General features: G+C 38.9%; 2 protein-coding genes across 2 annotated transcripts; one reads left to right on the forward strand and one right to left on the reverse strand.

Annotated features, from left to right (window-relative positions):
- The first annotated feature begins 11,437 nt into the window (after positions 1-11,437).
- LOC127084336 (jasmonate-induced oxygenase 4) lies at positions 11,438-13,008 on the forward strand. The gene is made up of 2 exons (XM_051024761.1): positions 11,438-12,356; positions 12,544-13,008. Exons 1-2 carry the CDS (start codon positions 11,529-11,531, stop codon positions 12,790-12,792), a joined length of 1,077 nt encoding a protein of 358 aa, XP_050880718.1. The 5' UTR covers positions 11,438-11,528; the 3' UTR covers positions 12,793-13,008.
- Positions 13,009-13,957: 949 nt separating this feature from the next.
- Positions 13,958-14,805, reverse strand: LOC127084337 (deoxyuridine 5'-triphosphate nucleotidohydrolase). The gene is made up of 2 exons (XM_051024762.1): positions 14,459-14,805; positions 13,958-14,368 (listed from the first exon to the last, which is right to left on the reverse strand). The coding sequence occupies exons 1-2, from the start codon at positions 14,667-14,669 to the stop codon at positions 14,124-14,126; spliced, it is 456 nt and encodes a 151-aa protein (XP_050880719.1). The 5' UTR covers positions 14,670-14,805; the 3' UTR covers positions 13,958-14,123.
- Positions 14,806-24,567: the final 9,762 nt, after the last annotated feature.

A 24,567-nucleotide genomic window follows, 5' to 3' on the forward strand; every position in this document is an offset into this window, starting at 1 on the left:
GCAGGAAAGAATCACAATAAAGCCCTGCATATCTCCATTGAGTGTAGGGGAATCACTTTGTCTCATGTGTTGATCGATAATGGCTCTTCCTTGAATGTGCTGCCGACGGCTGTGCTGGATAAGCTGGATTGTAAAAGCATTGAACTGAAACCTAGTGACATTGTGGTACGTGCTTACGATGGTGCGAAGAGTGTTGTCCATGGCGAAGTAGTCCTTCCTATCAAGATAGGACCTCAAGTCTTCAACACTACCTTCCATGTAATGAACATTCGTCCTGCCTATTCCTGCTTACTGGGACGCCCTTGGATTCATGGGGCAGGCGCTGTAGCCTCGTCTCTCCATCAAAAGTTGAGGTATCCCACAAAGGGCAAAATTGTCACCGTGTGTGGAGAAGAAGAGTACATTGTCAGTAGCGTGCATACCTTCAGATACGTCGAGATGGATGGTGAATTCATTGAGACTCCTTGTCAGTCATTTGAAGTAGTTCCTCCGACCAATCCTGTCCTTAAGCCAACTTCCGGTGTGCCCAAGGTTATTCGGACTCCTCCTGCTATGATTTCCCTGAAGGACGCTCAAGCTGTGGTTGAAGATGGTGGCTGTACTGGCTGGGGTCAACTGATCGACGTACCGTACAAGTCTGACAAATTTGGCCTGGGGTTTAGCTCTGAGAAGGTAGCCAAGAGTCAAATTAATGTTGTAGAAGACGCTGACAGCGATTGCGACCTGGATAGCTGGATTTTCCCAACAATTGGCGACGGACTCAATAATTGGAAGGCTGAAGACACTATCCCGATTTCCTTTAGTCAGGAGTAATTGTTATTGTCTATTTTGGTGTTGCAAATTTTTGTTTTTACAATTGAACTTCTCCAAGCGTTGTGTCTATGCCCGGGGCACAATAGCTAATTTGTTAAGGGTTTTGTCATTTTCATAAGCATATTCATATTCAATAAATCAATGGACTTTTTGCATTCAAATATTGCGCTCTTTATCTTTTCTGTCATCTTCCAAACGAGCTATGTTTTCTTACACACACTCACGTAACGAATTGCAGATCCATACCCACTTTGGATCCTGTTGACAATAGTTCTACTACTGTTCATTATGACTTTGAAAATCCGATCTACCAAGCCGAGGATGGAAGTGAGGAGGATTGTGAAGTACCTGGAGAACTTGCCAGACTGTTACTGCAGGAAGAAAGGACTATACAGCCACACGAGGAGTCAGTTGAGACTGTAAATCTGGGTACTGAAGTAGACAAGAAAGAAGTAAAAATAGGAGCAGGCTTGGAAAACAGTGTCAAGAGAAGGTTGATTCAGATGTTGCATGACTATGTAGAGATTTTTGCTTGGTCTTATGAAGACATGCCAGGACTGGATACCGATATAGTAGTGCATCGACTGCCAACGAGGGAAGATTATCGTCCTGTTAAGCAAAAGGTTCGTCGCATGCGTCCTGAAATGTCTGAGAAAATCAAAGCCGAGGTGATGAAACAATTTGATGCAGGTTTTCTGGCTGTCACTTCTTATCCTCAGTGGGTTGCTAATGTGGTACCAGTGCCAAAGAAGGATGGTAAGGTGCGAATGTGTGTAGATTACCGAGACCTGAATAAAGCGAGTCCCAAGGATGACTTTCCACTCCCGCACATTGATGTTCTGGTAGATAACACCGCTCAACACAAGGTATTCTCATTCATGGATGGATTCTCAAGTTATAACCAGATTAAGATGGCGCCTGAGGACATGGAGAAAACTACGTTTGTAACGCAATGGGGCACGTTCTGTTATAAAGTAATGCCATTTGGTTTAAAGAATGCAGGGGCAACATACCAGCGTGCTATGGTGGTTTTGTTCCATGATATGATCCATCATGAAATAGAAGTGTATGTGGATGACATGATAGCCAGATCTCATACTGAGGGAGAGCATCTCGATCATTTATACAAACTGTTCGAGAGGTTGAAGAAATACAAGTTGAGGTTGAACCCGAACAAATGCACCTTTGGAGTAAGATCCGGCAAACTCTTGGGCTTTATTGTCAGTGGTAAAGGGATTGAGGTTGACCCGGCCAAGGTGAGAGCTATTCAAGAAATGCCAGTTCCCAGTACAGATAAAGAAGTCAGAGGTTTCTTGGGACGCTTGAATTACATTGCCCGATTCATCTCCCATTTGACCGCCACCTGCAAACCCCTCTTCAAGCTACTGAGGAAAAATCAAGAGATGATAGGGAATGAGGAATGTCAAGAAGCTTTTGACAAAATCAAGAAGTATCTTCAAGAACCTCCAATTCTGATGCCACCAGTTGAAGGAAGACCTCTAATCATGTATTTGACCGTGTTAGAAAATTCAATGGGGTGTGTGTTGGGGCAACATGACGAGTCTGGTCGAAAAGAGCATGCCATATACTACCTTAGCAAAAAGTTTACCGACTGTGAAACAAGATACTCACTGCTCGAGAGAACTTGCTGTGCTTTGGCCTGGGCTACTCGCCGACTAAGACAGTATATGTTGAATCATACCACTTTGTTGATTTCTAAGATGGATCCCATCAAATACATATTCGAGAAACCTGCTCTCTCCGGAAGAATAGCAAGATGGCAGATGATTCTAACAGAGTACGACATCCAGTATACTACCCAGAAAGCAATCAAAGGAAGCGTGCTAGCCGATCATTTGGCTCATCAAGCAGTGGATGATTACCAATCTATGAATTTTGAGTTCCCAGATGAGGATGTCATGCTTGTTACTGATTATGAAGAACCTGGACCGGATGAAGGACCCGAACTAGGATCCCGATGGACTATGGTTTTCGATGGGTCTTCTAATGCATTGGGCAATGGTGTTGGTGTGGTAATCATTTCTCCCGAGGGTTACCATACGCCTTTCACTGCTAGACTATGTTTTCATTGTACCAATAATATGGCTGAGTATGAAGCATGTATTTTGGGACTCAAGGCTGCTATAGACCGGCGAGTCAAGTTTTTGAGTGTGTACGGAGACTCAGCATTAGTAATCAGTCAGATCAAAGGAGAATGGGACACTAAGCATCCGAATCTCATCCCTTACCGAGAACGGGTGATGACATTAATCCCATACTTTGAAGAGATTACATTCGAACACATCCCACGAGAAGAGAATCAGTTGGCAGACGCATTAGCTACCATGTCATCTATGTTCAGAGTTAGATGGGACAATGAAGCTCCCAGGATCATCATTGAGCGACTAGATGAACCGGCATACTGTTATGAACTTAACACCGAGGGAGTACGGGAAAAACCTTGGTTCCACGAAGTAAAAAGATATTTAGAAACTCAGGAGTACCCTGAGGGGGCATCTATCAATGATAGAAAATTCCTGAGGAAGTTCTCCGCTAAATTCTTTTTGAGTAATGGAGTATTATACAAACGTAATCATGACTCAACTTTGCTTCGCTGTGTGGATAAAAAGGAAGCAGAAGAGATTATGGAAGATATGCACAACGGTATTTTCGGGACTCATTCTAGTGGACATACGATGGCCAAGAAGATTCTGAGATCAGGGTATTATTGGTCTACCATGGAAGCTGATTGCCATCATCACTCCAGAACCTGTCACAAGTGCCAGATATATGCGGATAAAGTACATGCACCTCCTGCTCCATTGAACGTGTTGACCGCACCTTGGCCCTTTGCAATGTGGGGCATTGATATGATTGGGGAGATTAAACCTACTGCTTCTAATGGACATCGCTTCATCCTTGTCGCTATTGATTACTTTACAAAGTGGGTAGAGGCCACCTCATTCGCTTCTGTCACCAAGAATGTGGTGGCACGATTCATCAAGAATAATCTCATTTGTCGATATGGCATCCCTGAAAGAATTATTACTGACAATGGTACTAATTTGAACAACAAGATGATTACTGAACTCTGCACGCAGTTCTACGTAAAGCACCATAACTCTTCTCCGTACCGACCAAAGATGAATGGCGCTGTAGAAGCTGCTAATAAGAATATCAAGAAGATCATACAAAAGATGACGGTGACATACAAAGACTGGCATGAGATGTTACCCTTTGCTCTTCATGGTTATCGCACTTCAGTACGCACTTCGACAGGAGCAACTCCTTTCTCTTTAGTCTACGGAATGGAAGCCGTTTTACCAGTGGAAGTTCAGATTCCCTCTCTACGAATCATGAAGGAGGAGGGCTTAGATGAAGATGAATGGATTCAGACTCGACTCGACCAGATAAACTTGATCGATGAGAAGAGACTTGCGGCTGTGTGTCATGGACAGATATATCAGAAGCGCATGACCCAGGCATTTAACAAAAGAGTCAAGAGACAGGTGTATCGGATTGGCGACTTGGTGGTAAAGCGCATCATTCTACCACAAGGTGATCCCAGAGGCAAATGACTCCCACATACGAAGGGCCATTTGTAGTTAAGAAGGTATTCTCTGGTGGAGCCATGATACTTGCTACGATGGATGGCGAAGACTTCCCACATCCCGTGAACGCAGACATAGTTAAAAAATACTACGCATAAAAGAGACCCGCTAGGTCGACGTACCTAGGCAAAAGTAAGGGCATCCCGGCGAACCAAAAAGGTTCGGGCAAAATTAGGGATAAACATATAAAAATGTACACCCGGCAAGTCGAAAACCTGAAAAGGCGGCTTGGGCAAAAAAGGGTATCCTGGTGGACTGAAAACCTGAAAAGGCGGTCCAGGCAAAAATTAGGGATTAAAGCGTATGACTATGTCCCGTTCTCAGACAACTTCATCCAAGTTCAAGGGGCTGAACAAGCCAATCACTTCTATCCGACAACAGGAGATGAGATGCTTGAAGACATAATGACAGTAGTGGAATTAGAATCGATAGGACTTTTTCTGCATAGCTTTCTCTTTGTTTGCCTGACGATTTCCTCTTACTAGGATTTCTGTCTCCTTGTATACAAATTGCCTGTTTATAGGCCCTCTTTCAAATCAATATAATTTTGTTTCCAAAAAGATGATTTCATTTTTACTTTTCTGTTTTGTTTGCATAAGCGTCCATTGATTTAATTTGAATTGATTTATGCATTTGAATATGATCAAGGTTTACAAAAAAAAATGCGTGCATAAAATAGAAATAGCGATTACTATCAGGCTTCAGGATCGAGGAGAAGGTCTAATCATGCTTTCCAATGAATCTGTTGCTAATCCTATCCCCCGGCAAAGCCAGTCATTCCCAGAAGAGAGTGGCATTACTAGACAAATGGGTCATCTCTTCCACCCCCAGCCAGGCTTCTGTTGAACATTTCTGCCATCAGACAGAAATCAAGTATCCCCCCAGCTAAGAAAGGATCATCAATACAAATATCTCCGACCAGAAGACTGAGATTTATTTCCCCAATAGAGTCCCCTGGAAGAACGTTTCAGACACATAGTGCATTCATTACATCATTTCACATCGCATACCTACATACAATTTTCATTCCGCATCATATACATTACATCATTTCATAACATGCACATGTATACAATGCTCTCATTTATTCCAGACGCATAATTCACTCATTACATCACTTCACAACACACGCATGCATACAACATTTGCATCTCATGCATCATGACGTGGCATGAAGCTAACTTTATTCTTCCAGGTTAATTATCCTCTTGATACAATCAAAACAAAGGTCCATTCAGACGGACATCTTTATCAATTACATTCAGGATTCAACTACATCTTTCAGATATACTCCATGTCAACATTCATTCTGACATCCTCCTAACGATGGCATCTATAAGCCCATCCCAGACATTTATTGCAAATATAACATATACAAATACTATCAGATATAGCCTAGCGTACGGTTCATTCTGATTCATCTCAACATATGACTCCTTCAACTCAGATACGATCTAGCGTACGGTCCATTCTGACCTTCAATAGCTCAGTGACAGTCTAATGTACGACCAAGTTAGACCTTCAAGTCCTCAGATTCTGCTCAGTGACAGTCTAATGTACGACCAAGTTAGACCTTCAAGTCCTCAGATTCGGCTCAAATACAGTCTAATGTACGACCAAGTTAGACCAGATGCGGCTCAAATACAGTCTAATGTACGACCAAGTTAGACCGGATGCTGCTCAAATACAGTCTAATGTACGACCAAGTTAGACCTTCAAACGCGGCTCAAATACAGTCTAATGTACGACCAAGTTAGACCTTCATTCCGCTCAGATACAGTCTAATGTACGACCAAGTTAGACCTTCATCTCCTCAGATGCTACCTAGCGTACGGTACAGTCTGAAGTGTAGTCTGGCGTATGACTACCCCCTTCATTATCAGGTACAGCCTAACGGACGGCTCAGTCTACAACTCAGATACGATCTAGCATACGATCCATTCTGATCCTTCACCCCCAGTAACGATACAGCCTAACGGACGGCTCGTTCTGCAACTCAGATACGATCCAGCGTACGATCCATTCTGATCCTTTATCCCCAGCGGTGTATGACCCATTCTAAATCCCCAGGGAAGTCGACGGCCTAATGAATGACCACTATACGGTCTAGCGTATGACCCAGTGACACCCGTGACCTCAGATATCTTCTAACGTACGATGCACTCTGAAGCTCTCATCATCAAACTTCCTAGATGGCATCTTTAAGCCCATCTCCATCAAGACTAACTAATTGACAAGTGCAAATTTTTGGGGCGTTCTAAGTGTTCAATAATCTTCCACCTCCAGACCACGAATGGCGTACATACCATTCTGACTCTCTCGGTTCAAGAATATTGAACAGGGGCAGCTGTCATACCCCAAAATTTGCCCATTAATATTTCAAGACGTTTTTCAGGGCACTCCGACTCATTTTTATGACACTGATCTTAAAGGAACGAAAGCCCAGCTCACTGATGACCCAAACTGGCCTGTTCGCTACACGCTCGCCTAGTGATAACATGAAATTATATCATATTTTAGGACTTGATTCAATTAAATTTTATCATTATTTATTTCAGTTCACTTTATGTTGTTAGATATTACGCGGTATTTTCTTCCTATTTGTCTCAGGTGGCTTATTTGGAAGCACAAGTGAAAATGGAGGAAAAGAGGTGCAAAAAGGAGAGAAAGCGAACCAAATAGCAAAGCCCAGCCCAAAGCGCAAGACACAAATGCTGTGCTTGTGACGGACGTCACAGAGGGCGTGACGAGCGTCACGCAAAACAGCCTTGTGACGGACGTCACACATGGTGTGACGAGCGTCACACCCCTCCCCTACTTTTTGGGCGCAAGTAACGCCTCAGAGACTTGAAGAGACGTTGAGGAGTGTTGGGCCCTATATCCACACCATGAAATTAGCCACGTTGAAGACCTCTTGGCAGCAAGTAGTTACTTAATGGTACCAATATAAATAGCCACAAGAAAACCTAAAAGAGGAGAGGTTTTTCCACATTTTTGTTCCTTTGCCGTTTTCGCTTTTGCATATTTTCTTTTCCAGCAGCTTAGGCATTGTTTTTCCTACGAGTTCTACACTATTTCCCTTGCAATTTCCTATTTCCTTTTTAGCATTTAATTAATTCTTTTCGCACAATAGTTCCTACAACGGAAACTATTGTGTACCTTTTTACCGGATCTAACCTTACGTTGGGATCTAGTTTATTTCCTTCGTTTTAATTTGTTGTTTAGTTGAAGAATCCAAGAACAAATCCTACCGGCTTGTGGTGGAGTGTTCAGGACTACTGTTTAACTTATTCCGAGTAACCCTAAAGGAAACCCCGAAGGAAAAGTCGGCGGCACCGCTCAATTCGATCCGATCGGCCAATTCAAGGTTGCAATTCAATTACAAACAGGTTTGCGTTACTATCGCCGCTTTATGTTCCGAATTCACGTGTGATACCATAATTGAATTCATAAATATATTTGAGGTTTTGCATGTGGACTTAAGTATGCCTGGATACCTTGAATTATTGTAATGGATGCCGCTGTTTTTCGCTCTGTTTTGATCTTTGCCCATCTGATCTGTTTTATTATAACCATGCTTTGTTTACCTGATACTATTACTGCTTTGGTGCAACTCTTGATTGCACCCCATTTGGTATTCTGACATGTTTGCGGAATTTTGTAAGGGCTCACATACTCCCGAAGAAGGTGGCTTGCTAGGTATTCCACTTTATTTGAGGGATACCCTTATGGAGATGGATTCCGAACTAATTAATTTTAATGGGGAGATTCATCCTAATTGCCTAATTAATTTTAATGTGGAAATTCATCTTAAATACTTAATTGTAAAACATGGCCTTTGAACATGTGACCTTGGACCTCTCTTTTGCCCTACGGTATTACAGTACAACGGTCATGTCCCGCGAATGTAAGGATACACTTAGCAACGGCCCTTCGGTTAAATCATCATAAAATAAATCATGGTCCCTCGGATGTTGCCTTCGAAAATACGATTTTGTCCCTCGATGACCCTTCGGTGTAGCCTACGGTTAAATGATGATCGTCCCTCCGAATGCTAAGGTATCCCTACAACTGTTGCCTTCAATGACCTATCGATGGCTCTACGATGACCCTTTTACATCCAAAGGATAAAATTACTTACTTCTCAATAGTAAGGACAGTTTTACCCTCATAAGGATAGGAAATGCCCATAACGACCTCAGGAAGGTATAACTCTCAATTACTGGATCATAACCTAAAACATTTTCCACCCCTCACACTTTACACTTTACGAATCCTAGAAAATCACCACTTGGTATACATTCATACTAGAATCATTACCGGGTTATATTTTTCTAAACCATTTTTAAAATCAAACGAGATAAATACTTTGTATACATTCATACGAGAATCATTACAAAGTTAAACTCTCTTTTCAAAACATTTTAAACAATTCACCAACACTTTTCAGACAAAAATATAAGTGATCCAGCAATTAAGAGCCCATGGATAACCATGGATACAAAGGGTGCTAATACCTTCCCTTTGTATAATGTACCTCCCGAACCCAAAATCTATTGAGGTCTTTCCTGTTCTTTTCCACCTTTCCTTATTGGATAAAAGAAAAGTCGGTGGCGACTCTTGCTATCCGCGACATTGCGATAAAAAGCAAAACACACCAAGTCAGTTCACCGTATGACAACAAGGAAGGTGGAAAGTATAGTGTGTATTGTCCCAAAAGTACAACGAAGAAATCAACATAGGGGTGTTATACTCTAAATCTAGCTTTGACAACATGATCAGGTCATAAATGCATGTGCCTTTCCAGTCCTGAGATTTAGCTTTCTCTACTTTTTCTAACCAATCTAGATAACCAGTGGGATCTTTGAATATGGGGGTAGCGCGGAAAGCTCTGAATCCATTATTCATAAACCTTAAATCTATAACATCACTAGGATTTTCAGTGGTGGTTACTCCAGTCATAGGGTTTTTGCTTGCCCTATAGGCTTGCATTTGTGATAACAAGGAAAAAACTCTTTAAGCTTACTATAATCAACATCTAAATCAGCTAGAGGTCTAGATAATACATGATTCTTTCCAGAAACAGAGACGAGAATGAGTACCTGAGAAGCATAAATTTTGCGTTGTTCCTCCGTTTTGGGCTCTGGTATGTATTGTTGGTTACCAAACACGAGTGGAGCAGACAATGTAGTGAAAGGAGGAAGCTCTGAGATTTTTTAGGAGCTTTTGTTTTGGTAGCTGTGGTCTTGATGGATACGCTTGCCTCTTTAGGGATTTTGCTTGAAGTTGCCATTTTTTGGAGATTGTTTGAAGAGAGAAGACTAAAGTGTTTGGGAATTCAGAAAGCGTAAAGTGTGGGTTTTATAGGCGTGCTTGGAAGAGAAAACGCTTCAAATCAGCATTAACGGTGGACAAGTTAGTGGGACACGTGTCTTCCTTAGGCAGTGTGATGGAGATGTTAATTAATGTCTGAACCCATGATTTCCTAGAGTCTAGGAAACATGATGAGTGAAAATATTCGGCTGTGGGATGAAAAGACGTGGTTAGGAAAAATATAATGATGACCCTGACGTCACCAGACAATTGGAGAAACTGAAACATTTTGCAACATTGGAACACTTGACACAAGGTTATAGTTGTTAAGGCGTCGAAATGAGGTTTCAAAAAAGGTCATTTTCTCTCATATGTCGAAAATAACATTTTTGGGGGCAATTTGTTAGCTCATAATTTCGACGCCCATTAAAGAATTACCAAAAAGGAAAATCCTGTGTAGAGATGCTTCGACTAGGAGGTGATGTTCGACCAGGTAGAGGTGTTTCGACTAGATAAGGTTAATAAGAGTCAGCATGCAGTTGATACTTCAGAAATATCTCTTAAAGTGGTTGAAGACAGTTTTCGATTGGAGATTCAAAATTCAAATAAAAGGAGGGAACTTGGCTCTGATCTGAAACTGTTAAAAGTACACGTGGAGCATAGTGGGTAGTTACATCCATGCAAGGCGCCATGTGTCTCGACGTGATTGAAGGACCGTCAGAAACGGTTATTTCGATTCACTATAAATAAAGGATCTCAGTGTTAGGATAATGTGTGTGCCAAAGTGTGTACAGAGTCTGTAAATTTACCAAGTACTCGTGTGAAGAAGAATCGTAAATCACAGAATGTACGTTTGTTTACATCATTGTTAATTATTTTAAAGCAATGCAAATTTGTCTTTATTTTTCTTCCAGAAATACATTTCTTTACTTCTTCATTCCAAACACTCTTCTTTTACTTCGTCATTTTACAGTCTTAAGATCTTTTTGCTTTAAACATTTACCTTTGCCAGTTGTTTATTATCATAGTCCTTTACAATTTCTCTCTTTAATTCATATTAGCATTTTACTATAAATTTTTAATCACTAGTTCTACGAGTGTTGTCGAAGTGTTCGTTATTACTAAAACTCATTTTAAAACAATTAGCACATGTCTCAGGATCAATCTGATCGATCCTGCGGGTAACCAAATTTAGAAATTTGGAAGATCAGCGGTTGTTTATCAATTTTCAAGGTAAATAGTACTGTAGTGGCATCTGGTGTCATGTAAATATGTGACACTCGATACAACCATTGGATGTATCCCTTGCAACAACCCATGGATCAATATCTGGCACACTGTGTGCATCATCTGGTACCCGATAACTATATAAATCATTGAGTATGGCATCAAAATCTTTATGGCAGACTTTCGGAGGAGCAGGCACCGAGGGAGGTCTTTGAATAATTTGAAGAAACCCGAACTAGCATATGACTCACTCAGGAAGATGTAGAACGTTAGGCGCGAACCACGTGCTAACCATCCATAGTAGAAAATTATGACATCCAAGGAAGGCGTTTGATGGTGAACGTTGTACGGGAAGAAGCATTTGTCATATGATATAGTGCGATAACTATTATGAAAAAATAATTATTTTAACATTTTAATTGAAAAAAATAGAGAAAATCATCCTAAAATTTAATCTTTAAACTAAGGAATACCAAAATAGCTATTTTTGAAATCCATATCAAACTTCCATTATTCCTCTTCTACTTAGGTATCATACGACTCTGTTCTATTCTTACCAATCCAATGGAAGTCACCGGCGAACCCATCCGGGTGCAATCCCTACTTCAATCGGGTATATCCCGGGTCCCACCTGAATACATCCAACCCCCTCAAAACCGACCCATTCAAACCGATCCCGATGCCACCATCCCCGTCGTCGACCTCTTCCATTTCAACACCAACCACCGCGAGTCGACCCGGGAGGCAATCGCACGAGCCTGCCATGAATGGGGCGCCTTCCACGTCACCAACCACGGTATCCCGGCAACCCTCCTCGACACCGTGCGCCGCGCAGGCCTTGCCTTCTTCAACGAATGTCCCATGCCAGAGAAACTCCGATATTCCTGCACCGCCGGCGCTGCCGCGTCAGAGGGATACGGAAGCCGTATGCTGGTAAGCTCCGAGGATGAAGGAAACAACACCGTCTCGCAGGTTCTCGATTGGAGAGACTACTTCGATCACCACACTTTTCCCCTTTCTCGACGGAACCCTAATCGTTGGCCGAATTTTACATCCGATTACAGAGAATCAGTAGCGAAGTACAGTGATGAGATGAAGATTCTGGCACAAAAGTTACTAGCTTTTATATCAGAGAGTCTTGGGTTGCGATCCTCTTGCATTGAAGATGCTGTTGGGGATTTTTATCAGAACATTACTATTAGTTATTACCCTCCATGTCCTCAACCAGACCTAACACTTGGTTTGCAATCACATTCTGATATGGGTGCTATTACCCTTTTGATCCAAGATGATGTGGGTGGTCTTCAGGCTCTAAAAAAAGGTGGTGAGAGCTGGGTTACTGTGCAGCCATTGTCAGGTGCTATTCTTGTTCTTTTGGGTGACCAAACTGAGGTACATAAACACAACTCATCATTTACATGTTATATAACTCAATCTCTGGATATAAGGGAATTTAGTATTCTAGGATGTGGTAGACTAGCATTGTGTTATGATGATTAGTGCCTTGTTTATGTTTTCTGATAAATGATTCATTCATGAAATTGAAGTTGTTAACCAGGTTGGTTTATTTTGACACCAGATTATAACAAATGGAAAGTACAGGAGCTGTGTGCATAGAGCAGTTACTAATCCTGATAGACCAAGGCTCTCTGTGGCAACATTTCATGACCCAGGCAAAACAGTCAAGATCTCCCCTGCTTCTGAATTAATCACCGATTCATCACCAGCTAAATACCGGGGTGTTGTTTATGGAGACTATGTATCGTCATGGTATACCAAAGGCCCGGATGGAAAACGAAATATTGACGCACTTCTTCTGGAATCTTAAGTGTTTTCTTTTGGCCTCATAGCTCAATATTGTTTATATAGCACAAACTTATTTTAGTGTAGAAAAGTTCATGTGTCATTGGAGAGGCCAGATATTGACCCACCTTTTACATGGATCTAGGAATGGAATCCAATTGAAACTGAGAATAAAGAAAATATGTCAATTTGAACAATATACCATTTGCTCATAATCAAAATACCATATATTGATTGATTAGTGCAAGCTATTTTTAACAATGTGAAGGTTAAGTTTTCCTATAAGTATCTTTGAATACAAGAGACAAGTAAGGTTATCTAATACTCACTCACTCCGTTACTTTTTAAGTATCATTTTTTAATTTTTTACCCTTATCAAAAAAATTAATGTTGGTATCTAATTTGGTTATTGAAATTGTAAAGTCATATCAAATTAGTCACCTACACTATTTAACCTACACTATTTAAAAAGGACTTCTAAACTTTTACATTGTTAATCAAGTTAAGCCATAAGTCTGAATCTGCTATGAAATAAATCTAGACATTGTGTGCACAATTTCAAATCCAACATCAATATTATCAACTTAATACAATTATTGTATCGACTATAATTACTAACAAAGACACTAAAAAGATTAATATTATGCAAAAATAAAGGGATTGATCACTTTCATATATCCTTTTAACATTGGTAAATCTTGTACCTGAAGTGTTGAGATGTACAAAGTGTCTATTTGGAGAAAAAACACTAATCACATTATTAACACCCAACTCACATCTTTATATTATAAATTCATGATCATATTATTCTTCAAACCATATTTGCTAGTAACATCCCAATGTTAATTGTTATATCAATGTTATACTCAACATTGAAAGTAGTAGTAGATTCAGCCATGACAATCAAAGCCATTGGACATCAATGGTAAAGAGATTGTGAGTTGGGATGCCAAGTGCCAACTATGACAATCAAAGCCATTGGACATCAATGGTATAGATATTGTGAGTTGGGATGCCAGCCATGACAATCAAAGCCATTGGACATCAATAGTATCAGAGATTACTATTTCAAAGATCAAAACAAACGCTTCATTTACAATACTATTAGGTTCTTGCAAATTCAATTTACATAATGAACATTGTGTGATCATTTGTAATTGTAAGTTTAACTAATCAATGACCAAAATAACTTGTTTCAAATAACACTACCTTTTCCATTACGAATAATATTCATATAGATGTTAATACCAGAGAATGCCTTCCTTAATACTGAAAACATAAAGGTTAACACTTTAAAACCCCAAGTACAAACACAATTATAAAACGGTTTAAATCAACCATTCTCTTCACTCATAATCAAACCCCAGTAGATCCAAAACCACCTTCACCTCTAACCGTAGAATCCAAATCCTGAACTTCAGAAACCTCCGGAGTAATAATCTTCTCAATGATCAACTGAGCAACCCTATCACCGACTTTCACTTCAAAATCAACATCAGAATGGTTGAACAGTATAACCCCAACCGGACCCCTATAATCAGCATCAATAACTCCCGCACCGACATCAATCGAATGCTTCCAAGTCAATCCCGATCTCGGTGCTGCAAATTGTTCAATTGAATTCAAAACCCTAAAATTCAAAATTCTTAAACTCTAAATAATGATTATAGAAATTGGAAAGGGGAAATTACCAACGCGGGCGTAGGTTCCTTCGGGGACGGCGATGGAGAGATCGGTGGGGATCAGAGCTTTTCCTCGAGCTGGAACCTTGGTATCGGTAGCACTGGAAAGATCGTATCCGGCGGAGAGAAGGGAGCCTCTGGAAGGTATAACAGCTTTGTCGGAGAGTTTCTTCACTCTTAGAAAATGAGATGTGGGAATGGTGCCGCTTACGTTAGCCATTGTTGAAAATTCAGAGGTGGAAGATAGGAACTGTATTGTGAAAACTGAGAACAGAGATGATTGGGAAATTTTGGTTATTCTTGATATATATTAGGAAAAGGAGAGCGTGAGAGTGTGATAAAGACCATGGCGCCAAACTTTCCCGCCATATTTGCTCGCAGTTATTTCTTCGCCCAAATAGAAAATGTTATTTTTTATTATTATGATTTTAAAATAAATTATAAAATAAATGACTTCTTATTGGGCCAATGATTTAATTTTCCTAATTTATATTTTTTTCCGAGAAATTAGTTTTAAAATTATGTTGAAAAACTATGCCTACCACATGCATATTTTGCTAAAACTATTAATAAAATTCAGTGAGATATAATTTTTTTTAAAGATGTTTTTATGTAAATAAATTGATAATAGTTATATGACAAAAAAGAATATGCACTGACAGTGTAAATTTTTTACACTGTCAACCAATGAAACTCGTGCATTCCGCTACATCACATTTTTATTTTTAAAATACTGTTATGATTTGGCAATATAAAATGTTTTGATTGGATGTCAGTGTAACACTTCTTTACACTGACAGTGCACTACCTTTTACCTCTGGTTATATATGAATAATTTTTATAATAAAAAATGTGAGTTAGTATATTTATTGAAAAAGAAATTTAAATTAATGTGTTTCATTGGGATAAAAAATAATTGATTTTCACAAAGTTGAAATTACATTGTTGATAATAGTATTAATTTCGTTTAAGATCATATGTGTAATTTTGATGTGTTAGTTTATTTTTTAATATTTTTATATTGGTAGATTCTATCATTTTATTGTATTTGATTATACCATTTTCTCGTTATTTGATTTTGTCATTTTTTCATAAAAATGTATCATGAGTTGTCCCTATCATTCATTTAAATTGAAGCCATTACAATTGTTTTGTATTTGAATATATGGTTAAAGTCAACTATATGCGTGTCTTGAATCACACGTCACAAAATTTGAAACACAGTTTTTTTATGTTTGATTATGTTTTGGGTTGGTCATATCAGCCTCGATCGACCACCCAGGAGGAGCTGTAATCCTTCAAAAATCTTCTTACCACATGAGAATTCTCTTTGTGACGATAACAAGGATTTCAACTATATTCACGTTCAACGGCTCTCCGCAATTCATTCCTAACAAATAATGAGTTCGTTATTTTCACACACACACACACACGCGCGCGCACACACACACACACACACACACACACACACACACACATATATATATATATATATATATATATATATATATATATATATATATATATATATATATATATATATATATATATATATATATATATGTGTGTGTGTGTGTGTGTGTATATATATATATATATATATATATATATATATATATATATATATATATATATATATATACACACACACACACACACACATATATATATATATATATATATATATAATATATATATATATATATATATATATATATATATATATATAGAGAGAGAGAGAGAGAGAGAGAGAGAGAGAGAGAGAGAGAGAGAGAGAGAGAGAGAGAGAGAGAGAGAGAGAGAGAGAGAGAGAGAGAGAGAGAGAGAGAGAGAGAGAGAGTGCCAATTCAAGTAACAAGTTTCAAACACAATTTGAATTCACTCTTCTTTCTCACATACTGACTTGAGCATTGAAGTGCTAACCTTGCAGCCCCTCACTCCACCACGCCAAAAGATCATAGTCGCCATCACTTTTGATCATCATTCTGTTTTTGGTTTCTGAACAGAATAATGGTGTCATTTGTGAGAATCGACTTTTGATTCCTACGATTTCCATGATTTCTCGTTCGCTCTCCGATTCATCAGTTTGTAACCTCATCGGGTCACTGAATCAAAAGCATTCAGCTTCGAACACAAAGATTAATTGTGTTTAATCCAATTAAGCATCATTTTAGCTTAGATTCTTTAAGTCCAAATCTCTAGTTTCTACAATTCCAAATGATGGTTGGATCCAAAGCCACTTGATATGTTGTTGCGCATGAAGCTGCTACTACTACTCTGGCAATGATCAATCAACCAGCTCCACCTCCTGCGCAAGGCATCGCAGATCTTCAGGGGTTCCATTGCGTCCAAATTTGGTACAGGCTCCTCGGATAATTGGATTTGTCCAAATGCCCCCATTTGGACCTCTAGTTCCATATCTATTCATGCAGTCTAAAGCCTTACCTAATCTTCCTCTGGCGCAAACAAAGCTTGGATTATAAGGTGCAAACGAGTTGCTGAGTAATATGTATAATATCGTTTGACAATAGAATTTGAACAGTAATAACTCATATGTTGGGAGATAATTAAGCCTTTAACATTTGATATTTTACTACTTTATTTAATTTTAATCTGAGTACTGAATTGAGTGTTGTTGGTTTTAGCTAGATTAGTAAAAAGCACACCATGTGATCCGTCTTATGAATTTTATGTGTTTTTACATGTACATGAATTACCCTAATGAGAGTTATGTTGCGTTAGGAATGCAATTCTTGTTCAACATACTTTAGGGCTAGAAGATGTTGAATGGAATAGAGACATCAATGTGAAGGAGAAAAAAGAAGGAGATTGGCGTGGAAGAAGGAAGTTGAACTAGAAAGTAAAAGGATAAGATCAAAGCGCCAAAAGACAAAATACTGCAAAATACTACAGCTATTGCAGCACGCGGCTTGTCTCTTCTTCACAATAGGTCTATAACCAGACACTTTGTCCCCTGCATTTGTTGTGTACCTCTCCTAATATTGGTCTGAAGGAGAAATAATTGAGGGAATATGTTTATTCTCACGATCCTAAAAGTAATGGATAATCAAGAAGTCGATGACCCAATACCTCACGAAACCCTAGATAAGACTTTATATCAAATGACCCCTTGGAAGAAATGAAAGGAGGTTCAAACTCAAAAGAGAAAAACAATTGAGAGAAACTTGTCTGAAATTAAGTTGAGTCCAATTTGGAGAATTTCTCTTCTTTTCTTCTCAAGTATAAGGCATCAGTATCTAGTGTGACAGAACCCCTCTCTTGTTGGTTGAAGATTGCAAGAAAAGGAAGAATTCACTCTTAGTTTTTCATTTCTTTTTCATTATGTGTTTAAGAATATGTAGCTTAGGAACCATTGTTGACGTATGTATTGGGCTTATCATGAGCTAAAGTATTTTATGTTGATCAATGTGAAGTTAATATGAATAATCTTTTGTGTCATTTGATGTGATGTTAGTGACTAGTTTTATCATACATTTTACTATTGTAAGCCTGATTCTTTGGTTGACTATCTTAGAAAAAGATAAAAGCTTGTTGATGTTAGGAATCCATTAAGAAGTGGAACTCGTGATAAATATGATTGAAAATAGTAGGATAGACATATTCACTATAATAGCTACTTTAGGCATAAAGAGCTATAGTTATAGAGGAAATTTGGAAAGAAACGAGACATGCATTAAAGTTAACACATGGCTTTGGAATTTGTCTCATTGCTTATTACATATGCTTCTAATGTTGTGAGAATACACCATAAGATCACGTTGTGACATCATCTTACACGACATATCACATCATAAACACACAATAAATAAGTTATATTAATGGATCATTGCCTAACATATTCTACATTACTAATTTCACTTATTTAAACCAAACTTAGTTCTATCATTGTTTACTTAAAAACTGAACTTGTGACAACAATAAATTATAGTTATTTTTGCTCATGCTGATTCACAAAAGTTAGTTTTGAAAATCAATATAAATTATTACACTCCTTATGGGAATGATATTCTTACTTTTTATCACTTGCTACTGTGGACCGTGTATACTTGCGCATTATATAATTTTCACCCAACATGTTTTTGGCGCTATTGTCGGGAGTGTGATAATAACATTTTGATTTTGTATGAAATATTGTTTATTTTTGTGAAAGAAGCATTTGATCTTCTGACGTTTTTTATAACCTAGTAATGTAACAAGTGCTTAGTTGCTACCTTGATTATGGTTATGTGTGTGTTGAGATTTTGAGATAGGTTCATTTATGGTTTTCAGATTTGATGATAGAATTTATGTTATGTTGTTGTTTTTGCGTTTGTATGATTGTTTAATTTGATTTGGGGTCGGTTTGATTTGGTATAGGGCAAACAGAAGGAATATAGGGTTTTTGAGATTTGGACGTTGTAGCACCTCAAATTTGCCCTCCTCATTCATGCATTCATTTTAGGTCATTTAACATTTCATATTGCATTTCATCATGTCAATCAGAATTAGCTCCAAGAGTTTGTCTTCCAAGAAGTTTGGATATCATCCAAGTCACTTTGTGGGTTCTATCTGAATGATTAGTCAATACAAGGGAAATTGTGCATCAACTAGGGTTTTTCTCAACACTCAAGGAAGTTTGTATTCATCTGGGTATCAAGGGTGCATCACCATCCTCATGATCTTTCTTTCCTCAAATTTTCATTTCTTATCAGCAAAGTTCATCTGAATTAGGGTTTGACCTCTGGTCAACTTTGGTCTACTGAAGCAGTCAAAGTAGGGTTCCTCAAGGATTGAGATGCACTCTTTGTTTGAAGGTCTTATGGATGTTGTGTAGAGCTCTTGGGAGCTAGGGTTTCATTTTCAGAGGTTTTCTTTAAAGGATCAAGCTTAATGGGCTCAGTACAGTTCAAAATTCAACTATGAAGTCAAAAGTCAATTGTTGGTCAACTGAGGGTCAAATGGCTAGGGAATGACTTGAGATACTTTCAACATGTTCAAATGGGGTCTATTCATCATTCAAAACATTAATCTTGAAGGAGCAGAGGTCCAGTGCACAGGTTACCAAATTTGGAAAGATGACCTGTATTGTGAAGTTTCCAAATTTGGAAGGATTTTGACCTAGCTTCAACTTGATTTTTCATCACCAAGGAAGCTCCAAATGAATTTTTTCTCAGACATGAAAGTGGTAGATCTTTGTCTCCCCTTTCCAAAAAAAAGTAGCCCCTGCTACTTATAGGATTGGTTCCTGAGTTGTCATGCTCGCTAGGCGAGCAAAATGGTTCGCCTAGCGAGCCCCAAAATAAGCCATCAGAGTCACCTGCGCCCAGAAGAAACTTCCTGAGCTCTCATGCTCGCTAGGCGAGCAATTCTTCGCTAGGCGAAGCCCACGCTTCCTCCTTCGCTCCAACGAGCCTTGATGATGTTGCTACTGGAATTGCTCGCTATCTGCTCGTTGGATGCACGCCTAGCGAGTAATTGCTAGCTATGCTTTTATCCAAGTCTGGGAGTGTTCGCTGGAACCTCGCTGATGGCTCGCCTAGCGAGCCTTTCGCTACCTCACTCGCCTAGCGAGCTTGCTGATGTACCAAGCAAATTATCAAAAGCAAGGGCGGTTTTGAACTTTTTCTCACACATGACAGTTGTAGATCTTTGTCTCCCCTTTCCAAAAAGTCTTATTTCAAGGCCATATGATGAATGGTTGAAGAGTTATGGTTCTTGAATGATGAAGTGTGCATGAAGGTTTTAAAAAGGCATAACTTGAGGTTGACAAGTCCAATTGGTGTGGTTCTTTTTGCTATGGTTTTGTTTTGAGAAATACTTCAAAATGGCATGCAAAATGACCTATAATTTTGCATGATTCATCAATGGTGCAAGTTATTTTTCAAGCTTTCTTTCATGAAAAGTCAAAAGGACACAAGACGACATCATGGAATTTTCTCACATGTCAATCATTGGGAATTTATTCAGCATTGTTTTTTGGGCCAAATCCACCTTGGAATTTGAGCCCATGCATTCCCACATGTGTGGAAAAGTCATGCATGCACAAAAATGACACCTTGGCAAAATTGACATTAAACATCATTTTGTGTTATTTCTTTCATATAATCATGATTAATCAAGTCTCAAGAGAGGATTAATGCATTAAACAAGGTTGTCCATGTGCAAATAAGGGGGGTATTTCCAAAAATAACCAAAATGATCATGGACTTAAAACACTTTCATTTGAGCCCACCAAGCCACAAAAATCAAGGGATAAATGAAGGTACCATTTCCGGTAACTCAAATTTCGACTCTCTTATTTTGCTCATTTTTAATGTCTAAGTGAAACAACATGCTATGGTGATGATGTAGATGTGTTTACTTTTAAAATGATGCAATATTGAGTGAGAAATCTTGATTTAAAGTTTTGATGTTCAAACTTGTTGTTTGTGATTTGAGAGATTGGTGAGGATTCATGAAAAACTAATGTGATTTTTGAGTTCCTAGCATATGGTTTAGGGGGGTAGCCCTATTTTCGTGAAGTTTCGGGCCGCGCGTGGAGGAGGCCGCCGCCGTGGGTGGCCGGAATCCTACCGGCGTTACTGTTCATGGCCGGAGTGTCTTGAGGAAGAAGACGATCCCATGGCCGTTGGATCTTGTTGACCTTTTCTTTTGATCCAAAGGCCCATATTTATTCTGATTTTCGTTTTTATTTATTTTTATTAGTCACTTGAGTGATTTGTGTGACCAATTGACATTGTTGCATATGTGTCACATGCCATGTACATATTTTGCCCCCGTTTTATTTTATTTTTTAAAAATAGCAAAAATACTTTAAAAAATATGAATTTCTTTGTGAGTGATCCCTAATGAGTCCTTGATTTTTTGGTACCATTGCCCAATTATTTCATGACACGTGGAATTTAATATGAATTTTTGATTCATTTATGTGCATTTTTGACCATTTGCATTCAAACCTTCATGAAATCCCATATTTTAACCATTATGACCCAAGCCTTTACACATACCATCCTCATACATGATACTAAGATGTGGTAACTGGTTTGGTTATTTTCTATGTCATTTTACTAGGGTTTGACACATGAATTTAAATGTTGCATTTTAGGACATGTTTTTGCATTCTCAATTTCTCAATTTTTGTTTTCATATCAAATGAATTTGGATGCTCCTGATTTTTTGCATGACGTTTATATATTTCCAGTGGAACCTTTTGTTAAATTTCCATGAATTTAGGAAGCATTTTCAATTTGATTTGGATTTTTGAAGTTGATGTTTGCATTTTGGTCCCTATTTTAATACTTGCTTAGCATGAGGCACTTGTGCCACTTCCTTTGAGTGTTGAAACCAATCCTTTTGCACATATTTTAGTATGTATGTCATGTCTTGATGTATGGATCCTTTCCCCCTGACTTTGAGTTTTGATACCCTTTTGATGCATTTGTTTGACAAGAGGTTTAGGCCTCTTATCCTTGGTTGTTTTTGTGAACTTTTGTGAACTTTAATAGCATGATTCATGTGGTTACACTTTAATTCTGGTGTGGTGCCTTTGCACATGTGTTCTCCCCTGTTCTATGATGCTTCTATCAAGTTTTTGTGCATTTATTCATAATGAGCTCTTTTTTGCATTCATTTGAGCATGAAAGACGCATTAGGGCTTCATGATACACTTTGTTTGATTTTGATCCAAAAGTGATTCTATGCTTATGATATGAACTTGGAGGTTTGCATATTGATTACATAGCTCATTTAACATGCTTATGATGTGCATACCTTGCTGCCATGTTCATTCCATCTTGACACATAATTGCATGAACTTGTCTATAATGCTTTTGTCGCATTTTGAGGTGCTTTGGACATGATTGACTTCCACTTTGCTAAGTTGGGTTTAAATGACTTTTGTTTGATATTTTAGGAGTCATTTAGTTCTATTTGTATGCTTGATTGTCTAATCCTTGACCCTTGCCTCATGCCTTTATCTTTTATGACTCATTGTTGAAGTTGAAGCACTTTGAACTTGTATGTTGACTTGTCTGACTTTGATGCATCTTTGGATGTTTAATGCTTTTGCTTTGATCTTGTTGAGTTGAGTTCTTGAGACACTTATTGAATTGATATCACTTCTGACTTGGTGTTATTGTATCCTCCTTTCATCATTCATGCTTTGTTGTGACATGCTTTCTATTGCATTCGTGCACTGTTTACCTGACACCGTAGTTGCTATGATTCTTTTGTTTGGTGCAACTCTTGATTGCACCCCATCTTGTTATTCTAACTTGTTTGTTGAGTTTTTGTGAGGGCTCACATGACTCTTGAAGAGATAGCTTGCTTGATATTCCACTTTATTTGTGAGATACCATTTGGAGATTTACTCTGATTGCTTTGCTGACTTGCTTTCTTTGATGGTGCTAGCTTGAGAGATCTCTGGGTTTCTTGCTTCTTTAGTTGTTGTTACTTCGGATTTTTATCCGTGTGGTAGATCTCTTGATCCCTTTTACATATTTCCAGCATTTTACCGCTTTCTTAGTTGGAAGACCTCGATAGGAGGCAATGTTTTTGTGTGTTTACTTTTGTGCCCAAAGACCTCCAAAAGGAGGAACTAGTGCTAAAGACCTCCATGAAGAGGCAATTGACGGATAAAAGGGTTTAGTAGTCAATCCCCCATTATTCAGTGTGTCGTTCTTTATGCTCGCACTACGTGTCGATGCTTCAGAACAAAAGCCCAAGATCTTTTGTTCGGTCAGTCAATGGAGAGGGTTCCATCTTTTTGAACGTATGCAGCAGGGTAGGGCCTGTGCGAGCAATAACTCTTTCTTTTCCCTACTTTGATTTTCTCTCTTTCTCATTGCATATAGGACTTTTATACACACACTTTAGACATAAATAGCAAGCGTGGATCCTGTGGAGTACCACAGACGTGAAGGGGTGCGATAACCTTCCCTTCACGTAACCGGCCCCCTTACTCGGTTTTCTTTGGTTCGAGACTTTGTTTTATCCGTTCCCTCTTGGTTATGCAGTACTACCTTTCCCTCCTCTTGGGATAAAAGTACATAGCTGGCGACTCTACTCTTTTTCCGCGCCACTCTTTTTCGCGTTTGTACTTGGATTCGGGAAATCCGGGGGAGCGACAGCTGGGGACTCTGCTGGGGATTTATTTTCCCTAGTGGGTCTTTCCTAGCGTTTGTTTGTTTATTGTCTATTGTGTGTTATTTATTTATTGCTTTGCATACTTATCTGCTTGCATTGCATCCTATGTACGCTTTACTGTTTCATGCATACTGTGTTGGTTGTGTATCTGTTTCGCTGTTGGGTGGGAGTCACAAGAGGTAAAAGGCCTAATACACAGGCTATGATTGAACTTTAGGACACCTAGGAATAGAGTGATTCATGGGAAGCGGGTGGTATGGCGCCACTTAGCGGAACATGGTATCACGAGCAGTTCAGATTCTGATGGGGTATTATCGTTGCATACACCTGGTGTGCATATGATGATATTCTTGAAAGAATTGTTTATCCTGCGTTTCTCTTGACCTTACCCTAGCCTAGATTACACCCGTGAGTGGGGCGGGAATGAATCATTTACAGGTACTGATGGTGACTTGTTCTGATGGTGACTTGTTCTGTTGGTGACCGTGTCTTGTTGGTGACTTTTGTTTGGTTCTTGTTGGTGACCGTTGGTTCTGAAGTATGGGTTCTAAGTTGATGATTGTGTTCTATGGTTCCCGGTTCCGAATTCATGCTGAAGTTCTGATCTTGTGCCTTGTGATACACAGCCAACCAGCCATTGTTTCATCATTTTGCATCATAGCATATTTATTTTCAAAAAAATAATACATAAAAAAAGAAAAAAAGTTAACCCGCATATGCATATCATTTTTCAGGTTTATTCAGGAGTCTGTTCACACTGAGAGATGGCTGCCATTCCAGAGTCAAAGAGGAAGACTTGCACCTACAGCTTTTACCGTGAGCCGTTGACATCTTTGGAAGAATTGGGTAATCTCGTGACCGACCGTAATCAGAAGGTTTTTGATGATCAGTATGAGGATATCTTGGCATTGTTGAAGATGGTGGTTGATCCGGTACCTCTGCAGACTCTCTTATAGTTCTATGATTCGGAGCTT

This window comes from Lathyrus oleraceus, chromosome 5 (genome assembly GCF_024323335.1).
Source record: "Lathyrus oleraceus cultivar Zhongwan6 chromosome 5, CAAS_Psat_ZW6_1.0, whole genome shotgun sequence".
Taxonomy (NCBI): Eukaryota; Viridiplantae; Streptophyta; class Magnoliopsida; order Fabales; family Fabaceae; genus Lathyrus; species Lathyrus oleraceus.